General features: G+C 41.8%; 1 protein-coding gene across 1 annotated transcript in view; it reads left to right on the forward strand.

The window, feature by feature from the left end:
- The window catches only part of vstm2a (V-set and transmembrane domain containing 2A), an 81903-nt gene extending 56240 nt beyond the window's left edge, over positions 1 to 25663 (forward strand). Inside the window, exons 3-5 of the mRNA XM_034108320.2 lie at positions 1220 to 1270; positions 2862 to 3198; positions 25103 to 25663. Coding sequence (XP_033964211.1) covers positions 1220 to 1270; positions 2862 to 3198; positions 25103 to 25179 — 465 coding nt within the window. The 3' untranslated portion in view covers positions 25180 to 25663. The remainder of the gene's footprint in view (positions 1 to 1219; positions 1271 to 2861; positions 3199 to 25102) is intronic.
- Positions 25664 to 26018: the final 355 nt, after the last annotated feature.

Below are 26018 nucleotides of genomic sequence, written 5' to 3' on the forward strand. Positions count from 1 at the left end.
TCTGGAGAAACGTCCTCCTCCTCCTCCTCCTCTCAAGCCTTTTCTGCTGCACCGTTCTTGCTCCTCTTTAGCTATATGTAGTCAGCATACTTTTCTTTTCCTGGGCACACATCCATTTGGCATCCGATGTGAGATAAATAAATTATAGCCTCTAAAATCAATGCCCAGTACATGATGTAGGCTGTAGGCTTAGTGCTTGCCACCGGGCTAGAATTATGCCACTGGGACTTGAACAGGGGCATTTCTTGAGCCCTTTCTGTCGCAGAGACTAATTGAGGTTTTGAGGCATCACTTGTCTTAAAAAGCAAAGCAAATCAGTTCAATCAGGAGAGACTTCATTTTGTTTAAAGAACATGTATTGACACATGTCATATGATAAATGTTAAGTCTTTGGTGATTAGAACCCGATCCTGAAATCGTATCTAACGGGGGAAATGCAGCCGTGAGCATATAGGGAACCCCCTGGGGTCTAGGCACTGGTGATGATGCTGAAGATCTGGATTTCATGAGGAGATGGGATGAAGAGGAGGTGTGATGAGGTCTTTGGATTAACTCTCCTGGCACTGGATATGATGAAAGGAGGTGGATGGGGAGGAGGCGGGCGGCAGCATGAAAACCTGAAATCACAGCTGACTGCAGGAGAGAGGAGAACCATTTTAAAGTGTGGCTGCAGCACAGTGATTGGCTGCTGGAGAATGAGGTGAATGTAATAGACAACGCCCGTGATGAGCTGATTATATGCAGCTGCGGAGTGAATGTATACTGTACGCAGTCTTCCTGAAAGAACTTGCGCTGAGCTTCATTTTGTCACACAGCATCCTGGCTGAACCTGTTTGTTCCTCTTGAATCACTGCGGCGTCTGGAAACAATCTTACATTTCTCTACAGAACCACTCAAATAATCTAAAAATAAATCAAAAACAGAAGCAGAGCAACATCTTTGTGCATTTATTTTTAAAGGCTGAACAGTACCAATGCAATCACTCAATCTGTAAACTGTGTGTTGAAATTGGCATGAAAGAATTATACTGTTACTGTCAGCGCATGGGTGATGTCTTTTTAAAAAAAAGTTGTTGTAGTAATCTTAGATGGTTTTAGGGATTATAACGCTAGACTTGCATATCATATATATTTCAATGTGTCCTCAACAGCAGATACTAAACAGGAAATGATCTCTGCTAATGCTCTCTTTCTTGTTCTTTTGTTTTCTGTGTTCCCAGGTGGAGATGACACAAGAGCCTGATCCTGATGACGAGGGGACAAAAATAAGTGTAAGTTAAAGAATACGTCGTGTATCCCTGGTTGCAACCTAGTGCTTATCGAATGTATGCCATAATGACGCAAGTTGGAAGCATATCATTTTAAGGAAACACAACGGCAGTTGATTTCACTCTGAATAATACACCTTCAACCGGAGAAAGGAGCTAATCATTGAAATCAGTGGCAGCGTATTATTACTGTCAGCGTGCTTCCCTTCCTGTGTTCATGCCCCAGCAACCGTTCAGCCCCTTTTTTCCCTGCCACTGTGTATGTGCATTCTGTGCCTAGTGCAACACACACCACACTTCCTCCCAATGAGTTATGATAACATTTTAAAGTAATGGCATGGATATAGGAACATCTGTTAGTTGTTCAGTAGGAATTGGAAAATGTAGCTGCATTCCTGGTTTGCAATAATTAACTTGGTAAAGAATTTTTTTGGAAAATCCATATGCAAAGAGACAACATGTTCATGCTGAACGTATCTGCATTTGTTGAGGTTAAAACATAAAATCATGACTTGAGGCACTAACAGCATGTGTTCACTATTAAACCAAAACTACAATCTTTCTCTTACCCTACATTTGCTCTTTTTTGTCTAACGGCACCCAGTCTCCAGTATCAAACTGCTGTGCTTTGTCTACTTGCTGTTTACCTTAATAGCCTTTTTACGACCACTGTAAAAATTGTAGAATGTAGCAATATGTGAACTGGGAAAAAAGCAAAAAGATATCTATAGACGTATTTTCTCTTATATTTATTTAGTATATAACTTCCAGTTAAATTGCTCTGATTAACATGCATGTTATAGACAGTTCTCTCTGCTGTTCTTTGTCCTGTACAGGCCTCTTTGGAGGGTAGTGGATTGCAGACTTGCTCACAGATCAAAATGTAGCAGCTAGAGTTCAAATGCTTATGAGTTTTTAACTGTAAAACATTTAATATAACACCTGAGGAAGTTATTTCACAAGCTTTAACTTTGCAATCATTGCCTGATTAGTTATAAATATGTTATGTACAAATATTTTAAAAGAAAACCAGGTATTCACGGTTGCACAAATGTACTCACTTGATTCACCGAATGTATACACATTTCTACATCCCCTAAAAAAGAAAATATATAATTTAATTAAATCATTTAAATTAACATTGCAAATCGTTATTAATTGCTTAACTGCAGCTCTGTGATCACTTTCTTTTTTGTCAAATAATGCCAAAAAACCTAACCATTTAGGTGATGTATTAATCAAGATTCAACTGAGAGTTATTTATCAGTTTAATCTTGAGAAAATGTATTTTATTTAATTATATTGTGTTGCCCAATTCAAGACCCAAACAGATTTTGTTGGATAAAAGATGGATAGAGAACCTTTATTATGCTTATTGCACACAGTAGAGAACCACTATTTAAACCGTAGCCGTATCACCTAGCAATATAATTGAACCTGCAATTATCGATGACACAAAAGATTGCCTATTGTGTTTTCATCCAGATGTCAAAGGTCCAATGCTGATGTAGCATATTGAAGAATTAAGTGGGATGATGTGTGAGGAAAATATTGTGGTGTTCCATAACTGTTCCTCTCTGAATCACTCTAACAGACAGTGAAAGTCCAGGGCAACGACATCTCACACAAGCTGCAAATCTCCAGAGTCAGCAAGAATGACGACGGACTGTATGAATGCCGGGTGACACGAGCTAACTACGTGGAGGTTGTGGATTACAAAGCCAAAGCCTGGCTGAAGGTCAACGCCACGGCCAGGCCACGACGACCTCTGCTGCCTCCCAAGAAAAGCTCCCCGCTGCACCTGACAGACAAGAAGCCGAGAAAGTCCAGCTCATCTCCGGGCCAGGACAGCATGAGTTCAGACCAGAGAGTGGCCTCAACCTCCACCTCCCACACATCCTCCAACACAGCTCAACACAACCCTGCCTCAGGTAAATATATATAGAGGGTTATATAACAAGAGCACAGTAGAACAACAACAAAAGTCATGTAGTCAGATGTTTTACCACCAGCATAAAGACTGCACCATGTCCGATGAGCTCCAGAAGCTTGTGAGTCACCTGCATGAAAATGGGTGTATGGTGGAGAAAACCTAACAACCAACAACAGACCTCAGCATGCATTTATACAGCAGTCAAGTGCAAAGGGGCCTTTTCAGAAAACAGACCATCTGGCCACACTGAACTGACATAGTGCAGGTGTTGCAGAACAAGAGCACCAGCAGGAAAATGTGATTTGAGAGCCAGAATTCACAGAAGTTGGCCAAGCACTTGATGAGTCTTTTGTAATACTTAATAACCCTATCAGCATCCATGAAAGGCACATTTTGGAGTTACTATTGGTCACAACTGGCACCATGTAGAAGGAATGTATTATCTCCTGCCAATTCAAAGAGGTGATAGTCGTCCTGCCAAGATGGTGGTATGGTTTTATGGTGGTTGTGTACTGGACATGAATAATTGAATTCTGAACACCTAAGTGTGCTGTCATTTGATTGGTTGCACATTAAAAATGTCATTAAAAAATGTCAAGGGTTAATTTGTTTGAACTCTGAGTGAAGCTTCAAGGGCCTAAGGTGGACTGTCACATTTAAAAAATTGGTTTGGAGTATAGCCAGACATTATCGTTGTGATTTCATCCATTTGACCATGAATGCAATTTGAACTTGTCATTTTCTGAAAAACTAGACAAGCAGCGACTAATATGTGTCCATGTATTTTAATAGTGTTGGCAGTTCAAGATTGTAAATATCAATACCATTAACAACCTTTAGCATACAAAAAAAAAAAGAAATAAAAAAAAAGGCTTTAGGATATCAATTTCATCACTGTAATGGGGCTCTTGCTGGTTAGGAATGTCGACAACAATATGGGGCATCTAGTCAGGACATGGGAGGCAGGGATCTCCTTTTAAGGTTTATTATTAACTGCATAAGTTATGCAAATAGGTTATGGATGCACATGCACTCAGTAGAAACAGGATTGTTGAAATGTGTGTGGTTCTAAAGGAAGGAAACAAACATCACCATTAACTAACATTACATCTAGCAACTCTCCACAATTATAAGTACAGCTACCAGTGGCGGCCGGCCCATAGATGAGAGTAACAAATGCGTCACTTCCGGGCAAAGATAACGGCTCCGCCCACTTTTGGGGGAAAACAATGCTGTCAGTTGAATGCGGTCAATACAAATTCTGAAGTTTTGGCCAATCCGATCAGAAATTTAAGAAAACCGGAGATTTTTGGATCTTCAAAGAGCCCGATTCCAATGGCCAGACAGGCAAACAATTGCATTAAGCCATTAGAAATTGACGATCGGGCTCGATATATGGTTAAATATAGCAGTAGGCTATCAATTTTCATATATGAGAGTAACATCTACGTCAGTTTACGGCCCCGCCCACTTTTGGGGGAAACAACGCTGTCATTTGAACGGCGATCGAGCTTGAAGCCAAAGAGCTCTTCCTTTACTGTCCTGTAGAGGAAGTACAGAAACACTGAACTCTTGATTATTTTTTATGTTTGAGGTGCAATAAACGACACAGCAGCTTTTTGGCATGATAAAACTATTATGTTCCGCCTCGCTCATGAGAGTAACAGCTGGAGAAATTAGAGCCTCGCCTACTGATTTTAATTTAACCATATATCAAAAACGATTGTCGATTACCAATGATCGAATGTAATTGTTTGCCTGACTGGCCATCGTAATCGGGCTCTTTGAAGATCCAAAAATCCACGGTTTTCCCAAAAATGTGATCGGATTGGCAAAAACTTCAGAATTTGTATCGACCGCCATTCAAATGACAGCGTTGTTTTCCCCCAAAAGTGGGCGTGGCCGTAATTTTTGCCCGGAAGTGACGTAGGTGTTACTCTCATCTATAGGGGCGCCGCCCCACCTCTTCCCACATACAAACAAATATAAAAAAAATATTAAATACAAATATATAGGCTATTTTATATTTTTATTTTTGATAAACAAGGTAAATATCATCCAATTGGTATCAGTAAAATGTATAATCTACCATAAAATCTCGTTTAAAATTGTGTTACGATGTCTAAAGTTACTGATAAGTCAGATGTTCCTGCCTGGCCTTGCCCGTGGCATTGGTTTATCATTACTGGGCGCTGTGCAAGGAGCCCCCGAGCCAAACAGCAGCAACCAGCACGTTGCAAAAGTCTCAATAGTAAACTGTGCCGCCGAAACATAATTTCAGCCAATCAGCGCCGTCAAATATTTTGGTCACGAGGGCGCTCACGTTGGCACCCGCGTTGCTTACGTGCGTTGACGTGAGTTGACGTGAGTTGTTTTTTAGACTCGTGAGTGACCAAGATGACGCGTTGGATGAGAATGGCTTCGTGTGCAGGTGGAGTCGCCGGACCTCGGTCCCCGCCCAATTCCGTTCAAGAGCTAATCTCCAATCCTTTCGAAAGGAGAAGTTTGGCAGATAAACTGTTGCTTAAAGACCTTGGACCGGACCAACCCGATTTATATATATCGCAGCAAGCTCGTGAAAAAGACAAAACGTATCAACGAGGCTTCTCACGTAGCTGGTACACCAGAAAGGGATGGCTAGCTGGATGCAAACAGGTAAATGCTGTCTTTTGTTTCCCATGCTTGCTCTTCAAACAGCCGGGGACAGATACGATCTGTTCAGAAACTAAACAAAAGTTAAACAAGTACAAACCACAGACTGTCTGTGTCATGGAGAATACAGTCGCTGGTTTATTTATGTCTGTATAGGCCGTTGTTGTGAGTGTGGACGGTCGGAGCATATATAACGTTAGCTTAGCCAAGCTCCATTTAGAAAACACGCATTTTAAAAAGGGTTTTTCGCCTGCCGTCTGTCTGCAGACTTGTCAAAGCATTAATTCATGGTTTTTACTAACCGGTATCAGTATGTTGTTAATTCGGCTTCATTTTGAAACGTGTATTACAATTAAATCACGGTAAAATATGTTCATCTTGTTGTAGTTGTAGCCCCCTTGCCAGCGATTCTCTCTCTAGTTCAGCATACTCAGCCTGGTTGTTCCTGGCCCTAGAACCACGATTTTCTGGGGCCAGAAAAACTGTGAATTAGGACCCGCTAGCCGGTACTAGGCCAAGTGGAAACGCAACCAAAAACGGGCCCCGCACGGCTCGGCACTGTCTGTGTCATGGCGAATACAGTCGCTGGTTTATTTATGTCTGTAGGCCGTTGTTATGAGTGTGGAGTGAGCATATACAACGTTAGCTTAGCCTGGTCGACCCAGTCTCCATTCAGAAAACAAGCATTCTAAAAGGTTTTTCGCCGGCCGTCTGTCTGCAGACTTGTCAAAGCATTAATTCATGGTTTTTACTAACCGGTATCAGTATGTTGTTACGTCGGCATCATTTAGAAACGTGTATTACAATTTAATCATGGTAACATATGTTCATTTTGTTGTAGTTGTAGCTCCCGAGCGCGTCTTGTTTGAATGATGCGAGTAAACACAGCTGGCAGTCAAGGTGAAACTCGAGCGACTAGAGCGATGCGATATGAGCGTTTAGAGCAGGGGTGGGGAACCTTTTTCCTCTCAAGGGCCATTTCAATTTTTACAATATCCTCCGAGGGCCGTATACAAGTTATTGACCTCTGCTTAAAAATAGATTCATTTCGCCTTTCTTTCATGCTGTGCAAAGAAAAAACAACCTTTTAATCCAGATATTTTACCATGACTCGCGCACGCATGCATGCACGTGCACGGTTGTGGCATGACCACCAAAACAGAAATATATGGACACAAGATGTGTGCAAAAGTATTTAGTTTCCTATCCATGTGGACATGATTTAAGTGTACATGTATGGGGCTGGGGGAGCTAACCTCCTCTGGGGGGGGGGCATGCTCCCCCGGGAAGATTTTTTTTTAAATGTTGAAGCAGATGTATTTTTCTTTATGGATATTTTACAAATCACTCCCCTTTCAAACTGTGTTCTTGTGTTCTGTGTTCTTTCTTTTACTGTCATATTAGTATTTTATACCTGTTTACTTTATTCTCTTATTTTTTTATAACTATAATGATCATATAAAGATGTGCCTTTACCTCACTGGTTGGAGAAAAAGCTTCTTATATTTGTTAGCATAGCTAGCTAACCAGATGCTAATAACAACAAAGTTATTGACTGTATGATCAGTATGACAGATGAACAGATCGCCACTGGGCTTTCAACTAAAGACACAGCCACGCAAACACTGCGGCATGTGTACGGCTCCTTATGGGTACTGCAATTTCTGGAAGTGCCGGAGTGACGTTCTGGTGCTCTCCGTCAGAACTACACCCCTGTCAGACGAGACATATACCACGTGATGACACGTTAGGCTCGTGTTGTGTTCAAGGACCCTGACCTTGGCTAGGAAAAACAGGCACTCGCTTGTTTAATTTGTTTGCGGTCTAGATTTCTCTAATTTTTTTCTTTTTTGCTTGTGTTTCATACTCGAGGGCCGTACCAAATTGTCTCGCGGGCCGTATACGGCCCGGGGGCCGGAGGTTTCCCACCCCTGGTTTAGAGCGAAGCGAATATTCGCATCGCGTCCGGTCTGAACGCAGCATTAAAGCGAGCTCCGCGCTGCACTGGAAACGCGCCATTACATCACCAGAAGTCCTAATTTAAGGGTCATTTCTCCCAAAAAAAAGAATTTGTACTCACTATATCTGTCACGGTTGAGTGAAGGAAGCAGGACCCAAATGCAGATAACTGATAAACCTTTATTTCAAGGATAATGAAACTAACAGACAAAACAGAACACTCACCGGTGAACTCAGTCACCAACAAAAGACGAACCGACAAAGACAGACAGAAAAACCAGAACTTAAAGGGATAGTGGAAATTGAACCACAAATAGTTTCGTTTTAACTTATATACAAGCATAATTACGTACCAAAACAATCACACCTGATTAAAAAAATATAATAATTGCCTTACGCATGTTAGAAGCACTTTATTGCAGCTTCCCCGAACTTTTTTAGAAACGAAATGATGAGTCAGCCAAACCGGAAGTGAGGAAAACTCAGGAAGACGAAACAATAACAAACCACGGCGTCTATGCAGAATGAATGTGGAAGGGCAAATATACCAGACAAAGAAGAAGGATTGTACGAGGTATCCAGTGATGATAGCGAGTCAGAAACATCCTCTCGGCTTTCCTGCGAAAATGTAGTTTTAGGAACTGAATCTGAATCCGGTTCAGTAAGCGACGATGGTGAGAATATTGAGCCAGACGATGGACCATTACGTCCTTATTTGTTCGAGCCCGAGGAGATGGAGTTAGTTCACGGCATGGGCAATGGCGAGGATGACCAGGACCAGGCGCCAGATGATGCACCCCTACGCACAAATAATCTTGACTGGTAGGTCCCTAAGCATAGCGCACGCTAGGCGCTATATTATATATTGCAAAAGTTGGCATGCATGCACTGTAGGCCTATGGCTATGCGCGAGGATGACTGCATGTAGGGTACATTTCATAACATACCAGGGTCACATAAATTATCTTGTCACATTTATTATTGTATATGTAACAGCCTTATGGGCATTAATTACATGAATAAATGTAAATGAATTGTATACTAGCATGATATACAGCTAGAGCCAATCGGTCTTTTGACGTAGTATGGTCCTAATCCTAGGCTAGCCAGGCTGCCTGTCAAGTGTAGGCTGTACTCACAGTACTGTTAGTCTATCATGTCTATATGATGACTGTAGTGTACACATTCAACACTGTGTACCGGATTATCGGATGGCGAGGCCTCCGGTCGCCTAATCGACAGGCAATAAATGGCGTTGTACACAATGGTACAGGCTAACGATGCATTAAATCAGCCAGAAAACATAATAAAATACTCGTGCCTCGTCCAATGTTTGTGCCCGTCTTCCTTTGTTTTCGTCATCACCCGTAAGTATTTCGTTTCATTGAGAGGGCGTGGTCGGGAGCAGTAAAATTGAAAATAAAATGAAACTAGGCGCATGAAATATAAAAAAATGGTTTATTATGCTTATTTTTAATTAAAATACATAAGTTAAACCCAAAATTCGCGGATTTCCACTATCCCTTTAAATACACACAAGACTAATCATACAAACAAGACACAGGTGAGGAGAGAGGAGAAAACACGGGGACACCAGGTGAACACAATCGGTTAAATTAGACACACCAGGGAAACTAACGACAGGGAACCACAGACAGATTCAAACAAGACACCATAAAGACAGATCGTGACAGTACCCCCCCTCAAGGGACGGATCCCAGACGTCCCAAAAAAAGAACACAAAAGTCCAAAACCTCAATCAGGGTGGGTGGAGGGGGTCCAGAGGAGGGACGTATCACTAGGCCACCAGGGTGGGTGGAGGGGGTCAGGAGGACGGGACTGAGCTGACCGCCCAGGAGCACAGCAGAGGACCAGGAAGGGATCTCGGGCGGACGGCCCGGGGGCAAGGCAGAGTCCATGGAGAGGCGAAGACCACAGCGGGCAAACTCAGGGGGCCAAGCATGAGAGCGAAGGCAGCGGCAGGAAGAGTCAGGGGGCCGAGCAGGAGGGCGAAGACCGTGGCACTCAGGGGGCCGGGCTCGAGGGCGAAGACCGCGGCTCTCAGGGGGCCTGGCTCGAAGGTGAAGACCGCGGCTCTCAGGGGGCCTGGCTCGAAGGCAAAGACCAGACAGCTCCGGAGGCCGAGCAGGAAGGCGCTGACGGGACAGCTCCAGAGGCCGGGCAGGACCCGGTGTCGGCCGGACAGGAACCAGAGCCGGTGGGACAGGCTTCGGCAGGAACCCCCACGGAAGAGGACCAGGAGTTGGCAGGACCCCCGGCGAGACAGGTAACGGCGGGACCTCCAATGGAACAAGACATGGGATTGGCAGGACTCTCAGCGGGTCCTCCAACGGAAAAGGACATAGGGCTGGCAGGACCCCCGGCAGAAGAGTCGGCGGCGGGACCCCCAACGGGACAGGACATAGGGTTGGCAGGACCCCCGGCAGGAGAGCAGTCATCGGGACCTCCAACGGCACAGGACACAGGGTTGGCAGGACCCCCAGAAGAAGAGTAGTCGGCGGGACCTCCAACGGCACAGGACACAGGGCTGGCAGGACCCTCGGCAGAAGAGTAGTCGGCGGGGCCTCCAACGGCACAGGACACAGGGTTGGCAGGACCCCTGGCAGAAGAGTAGTCGGCGGGGCCTCCAACGAGACAGGACACAGGGTTGGCAGGACCCCCGGCAGGAGAGTAGTCGGCGGGGCCTCCAACGGCACAGGACATAGGATTGGCAGGACCCCCGGCAGGAGAGTAGACGGCGGGACCTCCAACGAGACAGGACAAAGGGTTGGCAGGACCCCCGGCAGGAGAGTAGTCGGCGGGACCCCTAACGGGACAGGACCCCTAACGGGACAGGACAAGGAGCTGGCAGGGTCCCCAGCGGAACCTCCAACGGGACAGGAGTAGGGACTTGAGTAGGAACTCGAGAGGAAACTCGAGAGGTGACTGGAGAGGAGCCTCGAGAGGGAACTTGAGAGGGGACTCGAGAGGAGACTCGAGAAGGAACTTGAGAAGAGACTCGAGAGGGAACTCGAGAGGGGACTTGAGAAGTGTCTTGAACAGGGACTCGAGAGGGGACTCGAGAGGGGATTTGAGAGGGAACTTGTGAGGGAACTTGAGAGAAGACTTGAGTGGACTCGAGAGGGAACTGGAGGGGTGACTTGAAAGGAGACTGGAGGGGGGACTCGAGAGGAGACTCGAGAGGGAACTGGAGAGGAAACTTGAGAGATGACTCGGGAGGGGACTTGAGAGGTGACTCGAGAGGTGACTCGAGAGGTAGCTCGAGAGGTGACTCGAGAGGTAGCTCGAGAGGAGACTCGAGAGGGGACTCGAGAGGGGACTCGAAAGGAGACTCGAGAGGGAACTGGAGGGGTGACTTGAGAGAGTTGGTTCGCCAACAGAACACGGGGGGCTGGAGTCGGCCGGTATGCTGACAGGACTCGGGTAGCTGGCATCGGCTGGAGAGCCAGCAGGAGACGAGGTGCTGGAGTCGGCCGGTACGCCGACAGGACACGGGGAGCTGGCGTCGGCCGGAGACGAGGGGCTGGAGTCGAAACCATGGCTGTTGGGGCCAGGACTGAGGCTGGAACCATGGCTGCAGGGGCCAGAACTGGGGCTGGAATCATGGCTGCTGGGGCCGGCACTGGAGCTGGAACCATGGCTTCTGGGACCTGTACTGGAGCCCGAACCATGGCTGCTGGGGCTGGAACCAGGGCTGGAACCATGGTTGCTGGGGCCAGGACTGGGGCTGAAACCATGGCTCTTGGGGCTCGGGCTGCTGGCTCGGGCTGCTAGCTTGGCCTTGCGACTCCTCTTAGCAGCCGCCTGAATACTCCGTGGACCTCCATAAGCCAGACGAGTTCCAGAATACGACTCCTGGACAGGAGCAGGAACTGGGGCAGAAGCATGGGTTGACTCCAGATGGAACACACCGAGACGTTTGTAGTCAGCAGGCTGGAAATTACACACCCAGAGGAAGTTCAAAATCCAGCCAGGTAAGAATTTCACCAAGTCTGGTTTCTCCATAGCCAACCGGTGCGCCTCTACCAGAGCGGCCTCCTTCTGCAGAACACTGGACACTCCCTTCCACCAATCATAGCAGCAAGCCAAATAAAAGGAAAAATGTTGTAGTTCCACCTCAAAAGGATCATCTGCTGGGTCCATTTCTGGTCGGTTCGTACTGTCACGGTTGAGTGAAGGAAGCAGGACCCAAATGCAGATAACTCTGATAAACCTTTATTTCAAGGATAATGAAACTAACATAGACAAAACAGAACACTCACCGGTGAACTCAGTCACCAACAAAAGACGAACCGACAAAGACAGACAGAAAAACCAGAACTTAAATACACACAAGACTAATCATACAAACAAGACACAGGGGAGGAGAAAACACGGGGACACCAGGTGAACACAATCGGTTAAATTAGACACACCAGGGAAACTAACGACAGGGAACCACAGACAGATTCAAACAAGACACCATAAAGACAGATCGTGAAAATATCAACAGCCCCACCAACAATATTTTCCACCAGCCGCCACTGACAGCTACTTATGCATACATGGATAGAGGCTGCCACTCCATACAAACTTTCAACTAAATTACGTCAACAGCGAATAAACCTATGACTACAATTTTGAACAGAAACGACTATTTTTTAATTGCAAACACATCACTTACTTATGGTCAAGAAGGCACACGAACAAAAACGGGAACTTTACTGTTTCACAGAAATGTGAGATTGAACTGCCAGCTGCTTTCTACGCACCAGCGGACTAGAATTCGAAGGGGGTGTGTAATGTCTCTGCTTCGAGGAGTTAGGTGAAATATTTGTACACCTTTAACACTTGTGGTATCAAGTCGCATCTCATAGCAGCAATGCGGAATATGAAACTGGCCTGTAGAGCTCAAAGGGAGAAAAATTGCATTTGGCTTTATCAATGCATACCACAATGCTTCATCACAGCCTGTTTATGTTATCTTATTTGGAGTGTTGGAATTCTCTTTATTGAGGGAACAGTTTCAAGTCAATTGCCTGTCTCTAGCATGCCCAAAATGTTGCTGCTTGGCCCACTCACTAATTCTAGGAGATAAAAATACAATGTATCCTTTCATGTGTGTGTTTGCAAGCTACTCATGTGCTGTGAAATTGATTTTAATACTTTACTGTTAAGGCACTACTCGGTCATGCTCCCAGCTATATTTTGAATTTTTTATACTTTATAAGCAGCTTCTGAGATTTTCAGGCAGGAATCCTCTGGTGCTTCTTGAAACTCAACGTATTACCTTAGGTATTGTTGCTGCAGGCTCTTCAGCTCTAGGACTCCCTGCCTGAGCATGCTAGTAAAAATCAGTAGCAACTTTTTGGGGTTATTTTTCACATGTATTTGTTTCGTTTCTCAATGCGCGTTAATTATCTTTGTAATTTGTTTAAAACTTTGCGTGGGTAAATCTTGAACATGACCGTATTGGCGGCACGACACATTTGGACCTGAACCTAGAATACTAAAAAATAATGGGCAAAAAGAAACAAGCAAGATTTTGTACAAGATTGTCTGTCTTTTCTGCTCACTATAACTAACATCATTAGAAAAATGTGATGGATGCTATAACTGCTAAAAACACACTGACTGTAAGTTATCTTTTTTTTCATTGAATTTGAACAAATGAAATTATGGGATATACTGTCCTGTCTAGATTCAGCAGGTTGCAAGTAATATCAATGTATTCTTGTCTTTCATAGAGCCAATAAGGCTGAAATCCTTCCTAAGACGTGTGTGGTGTAATACCTATTGAGTTGTCTCAGTGAGTGCAAACATCATTAGCCTTTGCAAGATAAAAGAAGAGGTAGCCAAAGAAACAAAACTTTAATAGCTGTTTTCACCATAAGGCTCTGTGCCCAACCTTAAAGTTAGCAAAGAACAAGTCGCGTATCATGCGTCAATGCAGCTTTAATGTTCTTAATTAAAGCATTTTCTGATCTGTTGCCAACATGGTCAGGGATTGTTCTAAAGCTTTATGGTTAAGGATAAATTATGACTTATTATTAACCATTTTAACTGTTAGTATACAAAGAGTAGTAGCTGGGCTCATATTCTGTTACTTTGTACACCTCTGCAGCCACTCTGACAACATCATTTTGCACAAATTCTACCATTGGTACTGAAAGAGATTGTTCAAACATGAACAACTTATTGTGGTCATGATAATAAATAATCAATGCTACTAGAAAGGATTGGATTTAATACCCCCCTCAGTAAGAACCATAGACTGTGGTAAGAACCTTACACTAAGATATCTAATCACAAACAAAAAAGTTTGGACCAAATCAACTAAACTAAATGCAACTGCATTTTCACACTAGCTAGAAATGACATAGTTGTAGCAATAAAACATAATTTACCCATAATGTGTATTACCATATATGAAATGTAATGTGCAAGGAGTTGAAATAATGGCCTTTGCAGATTGCCATATTTACTTTCTTGTATCTTCATATTGAACTTGTAACTGTTCAGGGTCCTGATCAGGCAGCCTAGCATTAGGTGGCTCAGTGGAAATGGTCTCTCATTACCTTTTTGCTTTATTTGAATTTCTGACTATCAAACTTTGTTACAACAGTCCTGCTCCTCTTCATCTTTAAATGTCAATCATTTTCTACCTGGTCAGATAGTTCAAACACTGAGTGGGCCCTGTTCTGGGTTCTGATACCCCTCTGCACCCTGAAGCAAAACATAGAAAGATATTACTTGCCTCTGAATGGAGCTAAAAAGTTGAATAATCCCTGCGGCTGCAGAGTCAGAGATTATGAGGCAGCTAAATTATGCTGACAACTGTGTTGCAATGAGTCCTGTGTGCGGTGTGTCTGACAATGATAAATGCCTATCCGGAGGCTCACAGAGGTGTTACGGCTGAGGGCGACAGAGTTATATTACTGGTTTGAAGAAGATGAGCAACAATAGGTAAATTGGCTGAGATTAAATAAAACCTGGGAGAGTGCAGATATTTTCCTTTTCCCCATTGCTGCATGAGTAAACAATGAGGCACTTTCCAGATGGAGGGAATGTGACTGTGGCTGGTGAAGCAGTTGCAGCAATAGCAGCAGCAGTAGCAGAGTGGTCTGCACAGCTACTCCCCACCAGTGTGTCAGATGTTGTTAGATCACAGCTCGGCCTCCATCGTTTCTGGCAGTGTTTTTCTCTCAAAGCTCAGAGGTGACCAGAGCTGAATGTGGTTTTTAAAAAAGAAGGAACAAATGTCCCCTAAGCCTTGAGACTTGTCCTCACCCCTGAGGCCAGCCTGGTTACTGAATGAAGACAAAACAAATATGGACTCAGTTTATTGCATAAGCATTCATGCAGCAACAACAAAAGCACTGACCTTGTTTTTTTTAAAACTGCATCAACTGCATATGTCTAAGGAAAGATTACTAATGAGTCATTGCTTCAGTAGGTGGTTAAGAACCACCGGACTGCTGTTCGTGACTTAATTTCAATTGCTCAAGCAATTGCACAGAATGTCATTGTGTAAAGTTTGTGTAAATGCTTTTCCTCCCTCACTAAAAATGATTTTCTTTGCCTGTAAATCTGGCTAATGTAAGTGAACGCTCAGTGGAGAAAAGTGTGTGACCCAATTAACCATATTTGTGGCTAAACGTCTGCACCAGTGGCTCTTTGTGTCCTCATACTGAAGACTTCTAGGGATACATCCACAACAAAGCATTTGTTTATTTTTAAGGCTTTGCCGACCACATTTAAGCATCTGTTAATGGACTTAAAATAGAAGCTTTTCCTTATGCACAAATTTAGTACAGTTAACAAAGAACCTGTAAAGGTACAAGTAATAATTACTGCTCTCCAGTATGACAGGAACTTCCAGCCTCCTGGCAGAGCTACAACCAGTGAGACGCTATATGTCTATATTTTTACTATATTTCTTTATCCATTGTGCAGTGAAACTTTGATTTGTAAGAGTAACAGAGGAGAGAGCAGGTGAGAGAGAACGAGAAGAGAAAACAAAATTAGCAGCCTTTAACTTCAACAGAAAATAATATTTTATCAGGCAAATGTATTTTTTTGCATGTAATATATATATATATATATATATTGATATTTAAAGTATCAGACACGTTCTTTTATCTTGAAAGTTCAACAAAACTAAAACATTTCTACTTTTACTAAGCAACCTATTGCAGAGTAAACAATTGTCCTCTCTACATCAGGAAGCGCATGCCCTGTGTTTGTGATGACATATGGGCATGTTAGTATGGACAGAGATTTTTAAACAAACATGTGTGTAAGACCATTTTTCATTTTAGAGTGGCTTTTTCAAAGCAAAAAGAAATTAAGATTGGTAATTTATTTGTAAGTTAAATGCATATGTATCTTTATATATGTATATGGTGAGAATCAATATGGAGAATAAACTGTCAGGGTTTGAGTTTTGTTGTGTCTAGTTGTGGGGTTATTTTGCTTTTCTGTTCTCCCTGTCATGTTTTCCTCCTTGTTTCTTGTCTGGTTCTTCTCCCTGTGTTTTCCTCCCTGTCGTTAGTTTCCCTGGTGTGTCTAATTGTCTGATGGTGTTCACCTGTTGCCCTTGTGTTTCTCCTCCCCTGCCCGGCTGTTTCTCGTCTCGTGATTACCCCTCCCTGTATTTAGCCTTGTCTCTTCCTGTGTTCGGTGTCGGTTCATTGTTTGTTTTGTAAGGGACTGAGAGGCAGAGTAGTGGGAGGCAGCTACATTCCCAATAGGTGGCTCCACCCGCTTCCAATTAACAGTATTGGGAGCAGGTGTGGAGACCTCACACCTGGTGCTAATCACTCCCTCAAGGGAGACAAAGCACTCAGAGTTGCTCAGTTGTGTGTGGCACATGGAGGGAGCAGGAGACTCCCAGTGTGAGGAAACATTTTTGTAAGCTGGTAAGTCGGTTAGCGGCCCGGCTATGTTAGCCTTTGTATAGTTAAAGGTATTTTTGAGTTTAACATCAAAGCCTCTTTTTTGGACTTGAACACTGCCTCTGTCGTGATTGCTGCACTACCACTTTTCTCTTTACCTGCCCAGTCCTGTTACAGTCACTCTCCATGTCAGTCATCGTCAGATTTTTGTATTATATCTTCCTTGTGCTTCCTTTGTGTTTTTGCCATGTTTTTGCCATCAGCTTTTACAATAAAGCTCGTTTTTGTTTTCTAGACCAACTTACCTTTTTTGTAGTCTGCTTTTGGGTCCTACCTTTCCCAAACTGTAACAGAAGCAAGCAACAGAAAAACAAAACATAAGAAAAAATCAACTCAATTGATAGAAGCAGCTTATTCCTCAGTCAGTTATGGCTTGTAAAATGGTTGCAGTAATGTCAGATAAAACACACACAACTGCTGGAGTGATCTTTTCAAACAGTGGATGGTAATTTTGGAGCATTTGCATTACCCAACAGACTGTTATCATGTTTAGCCTGATCCACAGATGAACAGTCAAGCTGCACGGTAATGACATCCAGTTGTATTTAACCAGTCAGTCATCCAAAAATCCAGGGCATGGCTTAGGCAGCCAGACAGTCAGAAAGATAGTGTATCATTCAACAGGCAAATCATACAGCTGGTTTTATAACAGACCCGCCATTCAAGTACGTCAAAGAGACAGCCAGTCAGCCAGCCAGAGATCAGCCAGAATAGATCTGGCACTAAGCCAGTTTGAGCTCCCTGTGGAGGTGCTGTGGTGATTCACCTCCCTGCCTCACTGAACCTGACTGCCTCGCTGGCCTAGAATTGATATTCAACATCACCATTTCACCAAAATGTAGAGTGTTGTGTAATGTTAAGTAGGACAAAATGAAGAGTATTCAGTGTGGGCTTATTCTATCCCAGCATGTACAGAGAAAGCCCGAATATGTTTCTACCCGCTCAGACACTCCAATTATGCCTTTGGAAAAGTCAGTTTGCAGTCCCTCACACTAGAGGAAAGCTGGGAAATTACATGCAAAAAATGCAAACTCAAAGAGACATGTGCAGTTTTAAACCCTCGGATATTCCAACCCAGTCTCACGGCATTTCGTGTTCACCAACATGATTTTTAATCTATTGATTCGTGTTCACCAACACGATTTGCCCCTTTTTTTCGTGTTGCACAGCACGATTTTAAAAGCAATGTATTTCTACTGGTAATGTGTTTCGTGCCTGCAGGCTCCAGCACGTCTTTTTCTCCGGTTGGGTCGAGGAAGACCGGAAGCTGTGTGGTTCATAAAAACATGTTCTTACTTATCAAGCCACAGTTATTGCTTTTATTTTAAATCGTATAATTTCGGACTTTTGTTGCCGTCTGTGAGGAAAATAAATGGGGCTCAGAGCCTCAGGATACTGAAATCTGTATTTTTTAAATCTGTTTTTCCTTCCAATTTGTTATTCTTTTCAAAATAACACACTGTTATTTACTCACCAATAACACACAATTAATCTTGCTTTTATTTATTGGTTTAATTCCATAATCTCGGGCTTTTTTGGCGTCCGTCAGGAACTGAATTTCAAAATAAATATAACCGGAAACATACGTAGGCATTTCGAGCGATTTCCCAAGATCCTCAGCTATGGTTTTAAGCTCGCTGATTGGATGTGTTAGCCGCAATGCATGCTGGGATTTGGTGTTTATATTATATGAAATCCGGAAAACATTTTAAAAGAATAAAATAATACTTAATTCCGAGTGCTCTTGCTTTTCTCTTTGAAAATCATCACATAACGGCATTGTAATACACGGTTTGGCTGCATTACATATTACAGATCTGCCGTAGTTCTTTATTTAGAGAGCCCTGATGAGAAGACCTTTGGAAAAACTGGAAGAAATGCTGCCGAAACTGAATACTTGACGTGGATCATAAATATCAACAATTAAACAACATCTTCAATTTCTCTTCACACAATACGTCTCCTTGCAGTATCAACACTAATTCGGCTGACTTTTACATTTGATATAATTCATATACAGGTTATATTTACACCATAACGGTGCACAGCTGATAGAAAAGGACTGTAGTTTTTAAAGATATTACTGATTTTCTTTGAATGTAAGAATGTAAATACTGAGTCTGAAATAGTATAGCAATATGCTGTAAAATGATGTGAAAGCATGCATAAAACTATACATCTTCAGATGTTGTACATACACACTAATAATACAAAGTTATTATGGCTGTGTGCACCTCCTAGTGGTTAAAGCACGTTATTGAATTATTGTTTTTATGTGTTATATTTGATTAAAAAATATTAAGAGTATATACTTAAATAGGGGGAAAGTATAAATATAGAATATAAAAATCAAGAAGATACTATAAGTGATCTCTACAATAAAACAGTTTAGTGCAGGATGTACAAAGATATTAATAAATAGGAGGAGGTGCAAAACAGAAAAACGGATTAACCTTTATTTAAACATTAAATAACAGATTAAGGTCTTTGGGGTAACTAAAGTCTGATTTAAGGGTTGTTTATATTTCACATAATTAATCAGAATCTGCAAAGTAACTCAAATAAATGCAGTGGAGTAAAAATACCAGGTTAACCTCTGAATTGTAGTGGAGTAGAATTACAAAGTAGCAATGAGCTGTTATGTGGGTATATATTAATTCTGCGCATTATGGACACAAGCGATTTTCACCCATTTATTAATTATATGTTTTACATTTGATAACACCAATGTGTTTAATTGTGGGAAAAACGAAAACGTTCAGTAGAGACGTCCCATAGAACATTTTGCGAAACACAATAGACAGCATGTGTAGTTCTGGGGGGGGTGTTCGATTCCAGTTTTGGATAGTCTGGCGTGGTTTCGTTCCATTTCACACAGCTGTTTGACGCTCGGCGTAACCTTACGGGGACTGTAGTCCTAAACGATAGCTGGGGATTATGGGTAGTGTAGTGTCTTCGGCCATCCTAAACTCAGAAATGTTGACAATCGCAATGATGCTCGAAATGTCCCTTATAGGCCTACGTCTGTTTCCGGTTAAATTTATTTTGAAATTCAGTTCCTGACGGACGCCAAAAAAGCCCGAGATTATGGAATTAAACCAATAAATAAAAGCAAGGATAATTGTGTGTTATTGGTGAGTAAATAACAGTGTGTTATTTTGAAAAGAATAACAAATTAGAAGGAACAAATATTTAAAAATACAGATTTCAGTATCCTGAGGCTCTGAGCCCCATTTATTTTCCTCACAGACGGCAACAAAAGTCCGAAATTATACGATTTAAAATAAAAGCAATAATTGTGGCTTGATATTGAGTAAGAACATGTTTTTATGAACCACACAGCTTCCGGTCTCCCACGACCCGACCGGAGAAAAAGACGTGCTGCAGGCAGTAGAAATACATTGCTTTTAAAATCGTGCTGTGCAACACGAAAAAAAGGGGGAAATCGTGTTGGTGAACACGAATCAATAGATTAAAAATCGTGTTGGTGAACACGAAATGCCATGAGACTGGGTTGGATAGACTCCCCCAAAGATATGCCATGGACACTTTTTCCCTTAGCAAGAATTCAGATGTAAATGTATCAGTAATGGCTTGTAAAGAATAGGACACAGTGACCTTGTCAACCAAATGTTGACAAGACGTGGGTGGAGTAGCTTTTAGCCACAGTGATGGGTAGATAAAATAATACCACTACTTCCCACAAAGGTAATTTGTTTATGTTTTCAGCTTTGTGTATTCTTTCTTTGCTCTGCAAATAAAATGCATAGTAGGTTAAAAAAACAGCAATAATTCATAAATGATTTTCCTTTATTGTTTTCTTAAAATAGCACAGGAACAGGAGGTACTTTTACCTTATGTCTATGACGAGTGCTAGTTCAAGTATAGACATTGAGGGATACATACTGTGTAAGATGAAAGGGAGAGCTACATGCAGGTGTTCTAGAAGAGCCATTAGTTACTTAGTTGTGCTTGCTCACCAATCAAAGTTGAAGCGGGAGCATGAAACACAGCTCACCAAGACAATTAAGGTACTTGGAAACTCTTAGTGCCTGATTACTGAAACAATTGTGTGACTCATCTCGAAGCATAACTCAGTCACACATACATGTGACATAGAAAATACATTTAAACATTTTTACATAAAATTGTAATTAAAAGACACTACAAATAACTCCTGTGATTTTTCCAGCAAAGATACAGAACATTGTTGTCATTCTACATGTATTTATTTTTACTCTGTTTTTACAAACTGAAAAAAATAGTTGGCAAATACCAATGAAACAAATTGAACAGCTAATCAATAATGTATAAATAACAATATTCCTGCTGATCTCTAGATTCTAGAGGGAGTGAAACACTACTTAGAGTTGCCTCAATGCTTTTTGAAGATACATCTGTCGGATGTCAAATCTGACACAAAGAAATGACCCAGCACAGCAGTGCAACATGCAGTGACCCATCATGTTATTCCCAGAAGGATATAAGTATGGCCCAGCACTGGCCCTGCTTTTACTAGATGTTTCTTGAGAGAAATATATGGTGTTGTTGTTGTTGTTGTTGTTGTTGTTGTTGTTGTTCCAGGAAATTATTCATTTATATCCAGGTTAGATCCAAGTATATGATAAGATACTACTATTCCATGTCAGCCACCCCGATAACGCATCACATATTGCTTCAAGTTGACGTTAGTAAGAGCCAGTCTTACAGCATGCTTTTTCAGAGTTCTCCACAGTACATTACATTTCACAGTATTGCCAACTACAGATAATGTATTAACAGTTTGCATAGGAAAAAATACACAAGAGGACATATTTGCCTGCTTTAGTTTAGCAAAGGATTAATATGATGAAATGCAGGCTCTTTCTCAGTGGAGGATATTTTTGCCTCAAGTTCATTTAAAGGTACCCTGATGCAATCTCCAAACAAAGTGACTCACACAGTAACTGGATAAACATACTGTAGCTCAGTATGGTCAGTGTGGGTAGTGTTAATAGAAATAAAACAAATAATAAACATGCAGTGATTGGCAGTGTATTTGACCTGACTTGTGTAACAACACAAGTATCTCTATGTACTGTAAACAAAATAAAAATACATCAATTTAAAATACATTTTTGAAGTGACTTCACTGTGGCTGAAAACACTGGTCAAAAGAAGTAAATTCTGTAATGCATAACTGATAGATATGGTTCAGCCGTTACACATGGTTATGAGTACAAGAAACTCTTGATGAACTCAGTGAAGCAAAAGTGTCAACATGATTCAGGTGTTTAGCCTTAATAATAATTAGCCAAATCAAAAAGGTTAGCTGCTTAAAAATGATGAAACCAAATACAGAACATACATTTGTTTATATTGTTCACAGATTCTATAAAATGTATCAAATATTTTATAACTTCAGACCATTTTTCAGTTAGAAATCCAGCCGATTGTTGTCTCTACAGTGCTAACATAACCTGTGATTAGCCAAACCAGGAGTACTTTCCACTATGATGTAGTAAATTGTTAAAAGAAAGCATGGCTGTGTAGACACCTGTATGTTCAATTCTCAAACATTTAGCAAGGTTTATCCCCAAAAGCCTTTCATCTTCTTTTGTAGATTAGTCATGCAGAGCGGGATAAAGCTTGACTGATGTGGCACAGGTGTTATTTTTACTTTATAATCCAATATATAACCTGGGGGTTGAAAACCATGTGTGCCTCTTCACTTTGTTGACATCATTTGATTATTCTAGGTACTGTATATGGCTGTGAATTACACATATACATGTACATGTCCACCCGTTCCCTCACAATGCGTCACTCTCCTGGCTCACAATTACATTGGTTAAATACAAATTCAAAATGTGGAAATATATTAATTAAAGTGCATTAACACAAATAAGAACTGACATCTCCAACATCTTAGCTAAGTAAATTATTGCAAAATATGTGTTTTAGTAAATCAGTGTGTGTCTTTCCATGTATAGCTTTATATACTGTCTCACTGTGTCTTGCTCTGACTCATAGCTGAAGGCTGATTAATTATTCTCTGTGTGAAAGATGTTTTGGCCCAGAGTGATTGCTGCTCCTCTGTGGCACTCCTGTTCTCTCACCTCAAGCCAAATGAGATGTGGTGGGGAGGAATAAAGGGTCAAAGCCTTCCATCTCTCTCCCTTCCCCACTACAATTCCTTTTCCATTCCCCAATCCCCAGCAGCCCAGGCAATCCAGGGCTGGGCCGCAAGGTTCAAAACATCCCTAAGGACAATTTTCTCTTACAACCATCACCCCAGTCTGCTACAGGAATATAGTCAATGTCAATATGATTTGGTGAATATTTCATTTTCTCTGTCCCAAGTTTGGCTTGTTTCACAGGATTACAACTTGGCACTTTTGTTGTTTCTCACATCTCTTTTCAAGCTGCGTAAATCCTTTCTTTCTCTGTATCTGTTGATGCAGAGTAGACTACTTTTTGTCAACAGAATTCTGCTGCCTAGGACTGTGTATTTGTTACTGTTTCTCTCATCATTCCGGTTTGATGTCCCTGAGACAGAGGCAAATCAAAGAGTAGGCTGAGGATGCTGTGTTCTAGTTTGCAGTTGTTAGTCATGTCAGATGCTCAGTAAACAGTCAGAGCTGCCTGCAGTGGTGATAGCAGTTTGTTAGGGCCAAGGCAACAGTAGCTGCCCATGTAAATCATTTTCATAACACTTCAATGGCTTCTTACTTTGAGGGGGGTTGCATTTGTCGTTTTCTGTGGTTGTTTGGTAAAACAAGTTGAATTTATGTAACCACATAAAGTTTAGGTCCACTCATCAAAAGACAAACTTGACAGTTTTATATGATTCATATGCCACGTTTTCTTTAAGTCAGGCGGCATTATGTATGTGTTTAAGGAGATTCATATGTAAATAAAGGCATGACCATAATCTCTCTGAGAATCAAGCTCATGTGTGTAACACTTTTAAGAACTCAAATGTCCAATGTTCTGTCTTGTGGCTTTGGAAAACAATAGAGTCAACAAAGGGAATGAATTAACAATCAAATAAGGTTTGGCATTTGGCCCCAATTTTCACAATTCTTTTTTATCTTTAAGTATTTTGCCATGTTATTTGTTTGAATCCATGCTCTGCAGCTGAGCAGTGTTCACGGGCTTAATAGGTGACTGCAACCTTATGGAGCAAACTTAATGAAACCATATGGTGTTACATTTTGAATGCAGAGGAGGGTGAAACACAAACAGGCAACCACATGTTAGAGAACACACAAGACATATACACAATCTGTTCCACTGCATGACAAAATGTGCTTTTATAATGTGAGTTGGGAATTCCATCAGGGTGTGAAGGTTCAAAACAAGAGCTACAACATTTATGTACATGTCGTTTAAGGCCCTGTCACACTGTCCCGAAATTGACACCCGATGGACACACGATAAAGGAAATGTTCAAATTCGGCTGTGATCGTAGCAACATCGGGCCTTTCGTGAGGGCATCTAAGCCATCGTATGACCGCCGGTGGAGTTTCTCAGGCTCCGGCAGCAACTTCGTGAGCGGCAACTTCGTAAGGCACTCGTGAGGGCATCTTGTCAAATCGTGTCATCTTCGTGTTATCATCGGTGCATTCACATTCACTCTGATCGGGGCGAATGCCCGATGGCACCGAGGATAACAAGATGCCCTCACGATGGCCTTACGAAGGGCAAAATTGACACACGAATTCAACACGAAAATGAACCTTCGCAAGGTCCTTCGGCAATTTTTTGGCATGCCAAAGATTTTGCCTCCGCTCACGAAGTTGCTGCCGGAGCCTGAGAAACTCCGCCAGCGGTCATACGATGGCTTAAGATGCCCTCAAGAACGGCCCGATGTTGCTACGATCACAGCCGAATTTGAACATTTCCTTTATCGTGTGTCCATCTGGTTGTTTTATTGCACAACAAAATCATGTAAATAACCCAATTTGTGTTCTGTGAAACTAAAAAGGATATAATATATTATTTTGAAGGACAGTTGACAGGAAATTGTTGTTGTTATGGAAACAACATTACGGAGAAAACGTAATATTTTCTACATATAAAGACGGATAAAGTAAAGAACAAAGTCTGAAGATATCAGTACAGTATCATAGTACTGTAACATAATTGTTTTTGGTACTTTCATTGCAGTTGTATGTCTTAAATGTAATGTAAATGTTGCCTTCGTGTGTGGTTCGGGGCCATCTTCGTGCGAAATTCACAATTCCATATTCGTGTGTCCATCGGGTGTCAATTTCGGGACAGTGTGACAGGGCCTTTAGAGCTATAAGTAATGTTAATTTGTTATAATGTTTTTTTCTTTTCTGTTCCTAGGTACAAGAATATTATCCAACTGTGGGCTGGCTGTCCTCCTCCTGGCATGTGGTCTGGTGAGGGATGCCTTGTTATAATTTGAAGAACTGAAATGGTTTGCACCCTGATCTCGTACCTTCCTTCCCCCATACTCACATATACAAACGCAAACACACATACACACACAACATGCGGACAGCAAAGTTGGCCCTCATTACCCCTCCACTACTGCTCTTGCACCCAGCACATTGTTATTAGCCACTGTAAACACCAGTCACCTTTAAGCCAGTTGGATTACCTTTTGTACAGATGTCACCACCATGGCACCAACGCTCCGGTGTGAAAACGGACTCTGTATCTTGTTGGATAACTCTCATGGAAGACTGACTTTATTATGGTTTCGCTATTCCAGTCAAATGTGTTCATTGCTCAAAAGTGAACAAGAAAAAAGGTGAATCTATATTTGTGTAATAGATATGATTCTAGATATATATCTGTTTTATTTTAAAATCCTATCAAATACTGTATGTGCTGTATACATAGCTGACACTCACCATATTGGCCATGGAACTTCATTGTGAATAGGCACTATGGCCCTCTCAAATAATCAAAATAAATTAAAGTACATGCTAATTTAGACTGTTGTTAACATTAACCATACGGTTAAAAAGGTTAATTATTTTACAGCTGTATTGGCCATCTAAATGTTCTAAGCATCATGTTACATCTTGTTAATGATACATATACCGCTGTGCATGCTTTTTGGACTGAAGGCAAGAGGGAAACAAAATTAAATTGAGCAACACTAGTCATCACTTGGAGTTCCGTATGTCAAATTTAGCTTTTATTGTTTGTACTAGCTTTGGTGTAAAATAAAAAAATGTCCCTTGTTATTTTACATTTGTATTGCATCCTTAGTAGGAATAAAATGGGTGTC

The sequence above is a fragment of the Pseudochaenichthys georgianus genome, chromosome 20 (genome assembly GCF_902827115.2).
Source record: "Pseudochaenichthys georgianus chromosome 20, fPseGeo1.2, whole genome shotgun sequence".
Taxonomy (NCBI): Eukaryota; Metazoa; Chordata; class Actinopteri; order Perciformes; family Channichthyidae; genus Pseudochaenichthys; species Pseudochaenichthys georgianus.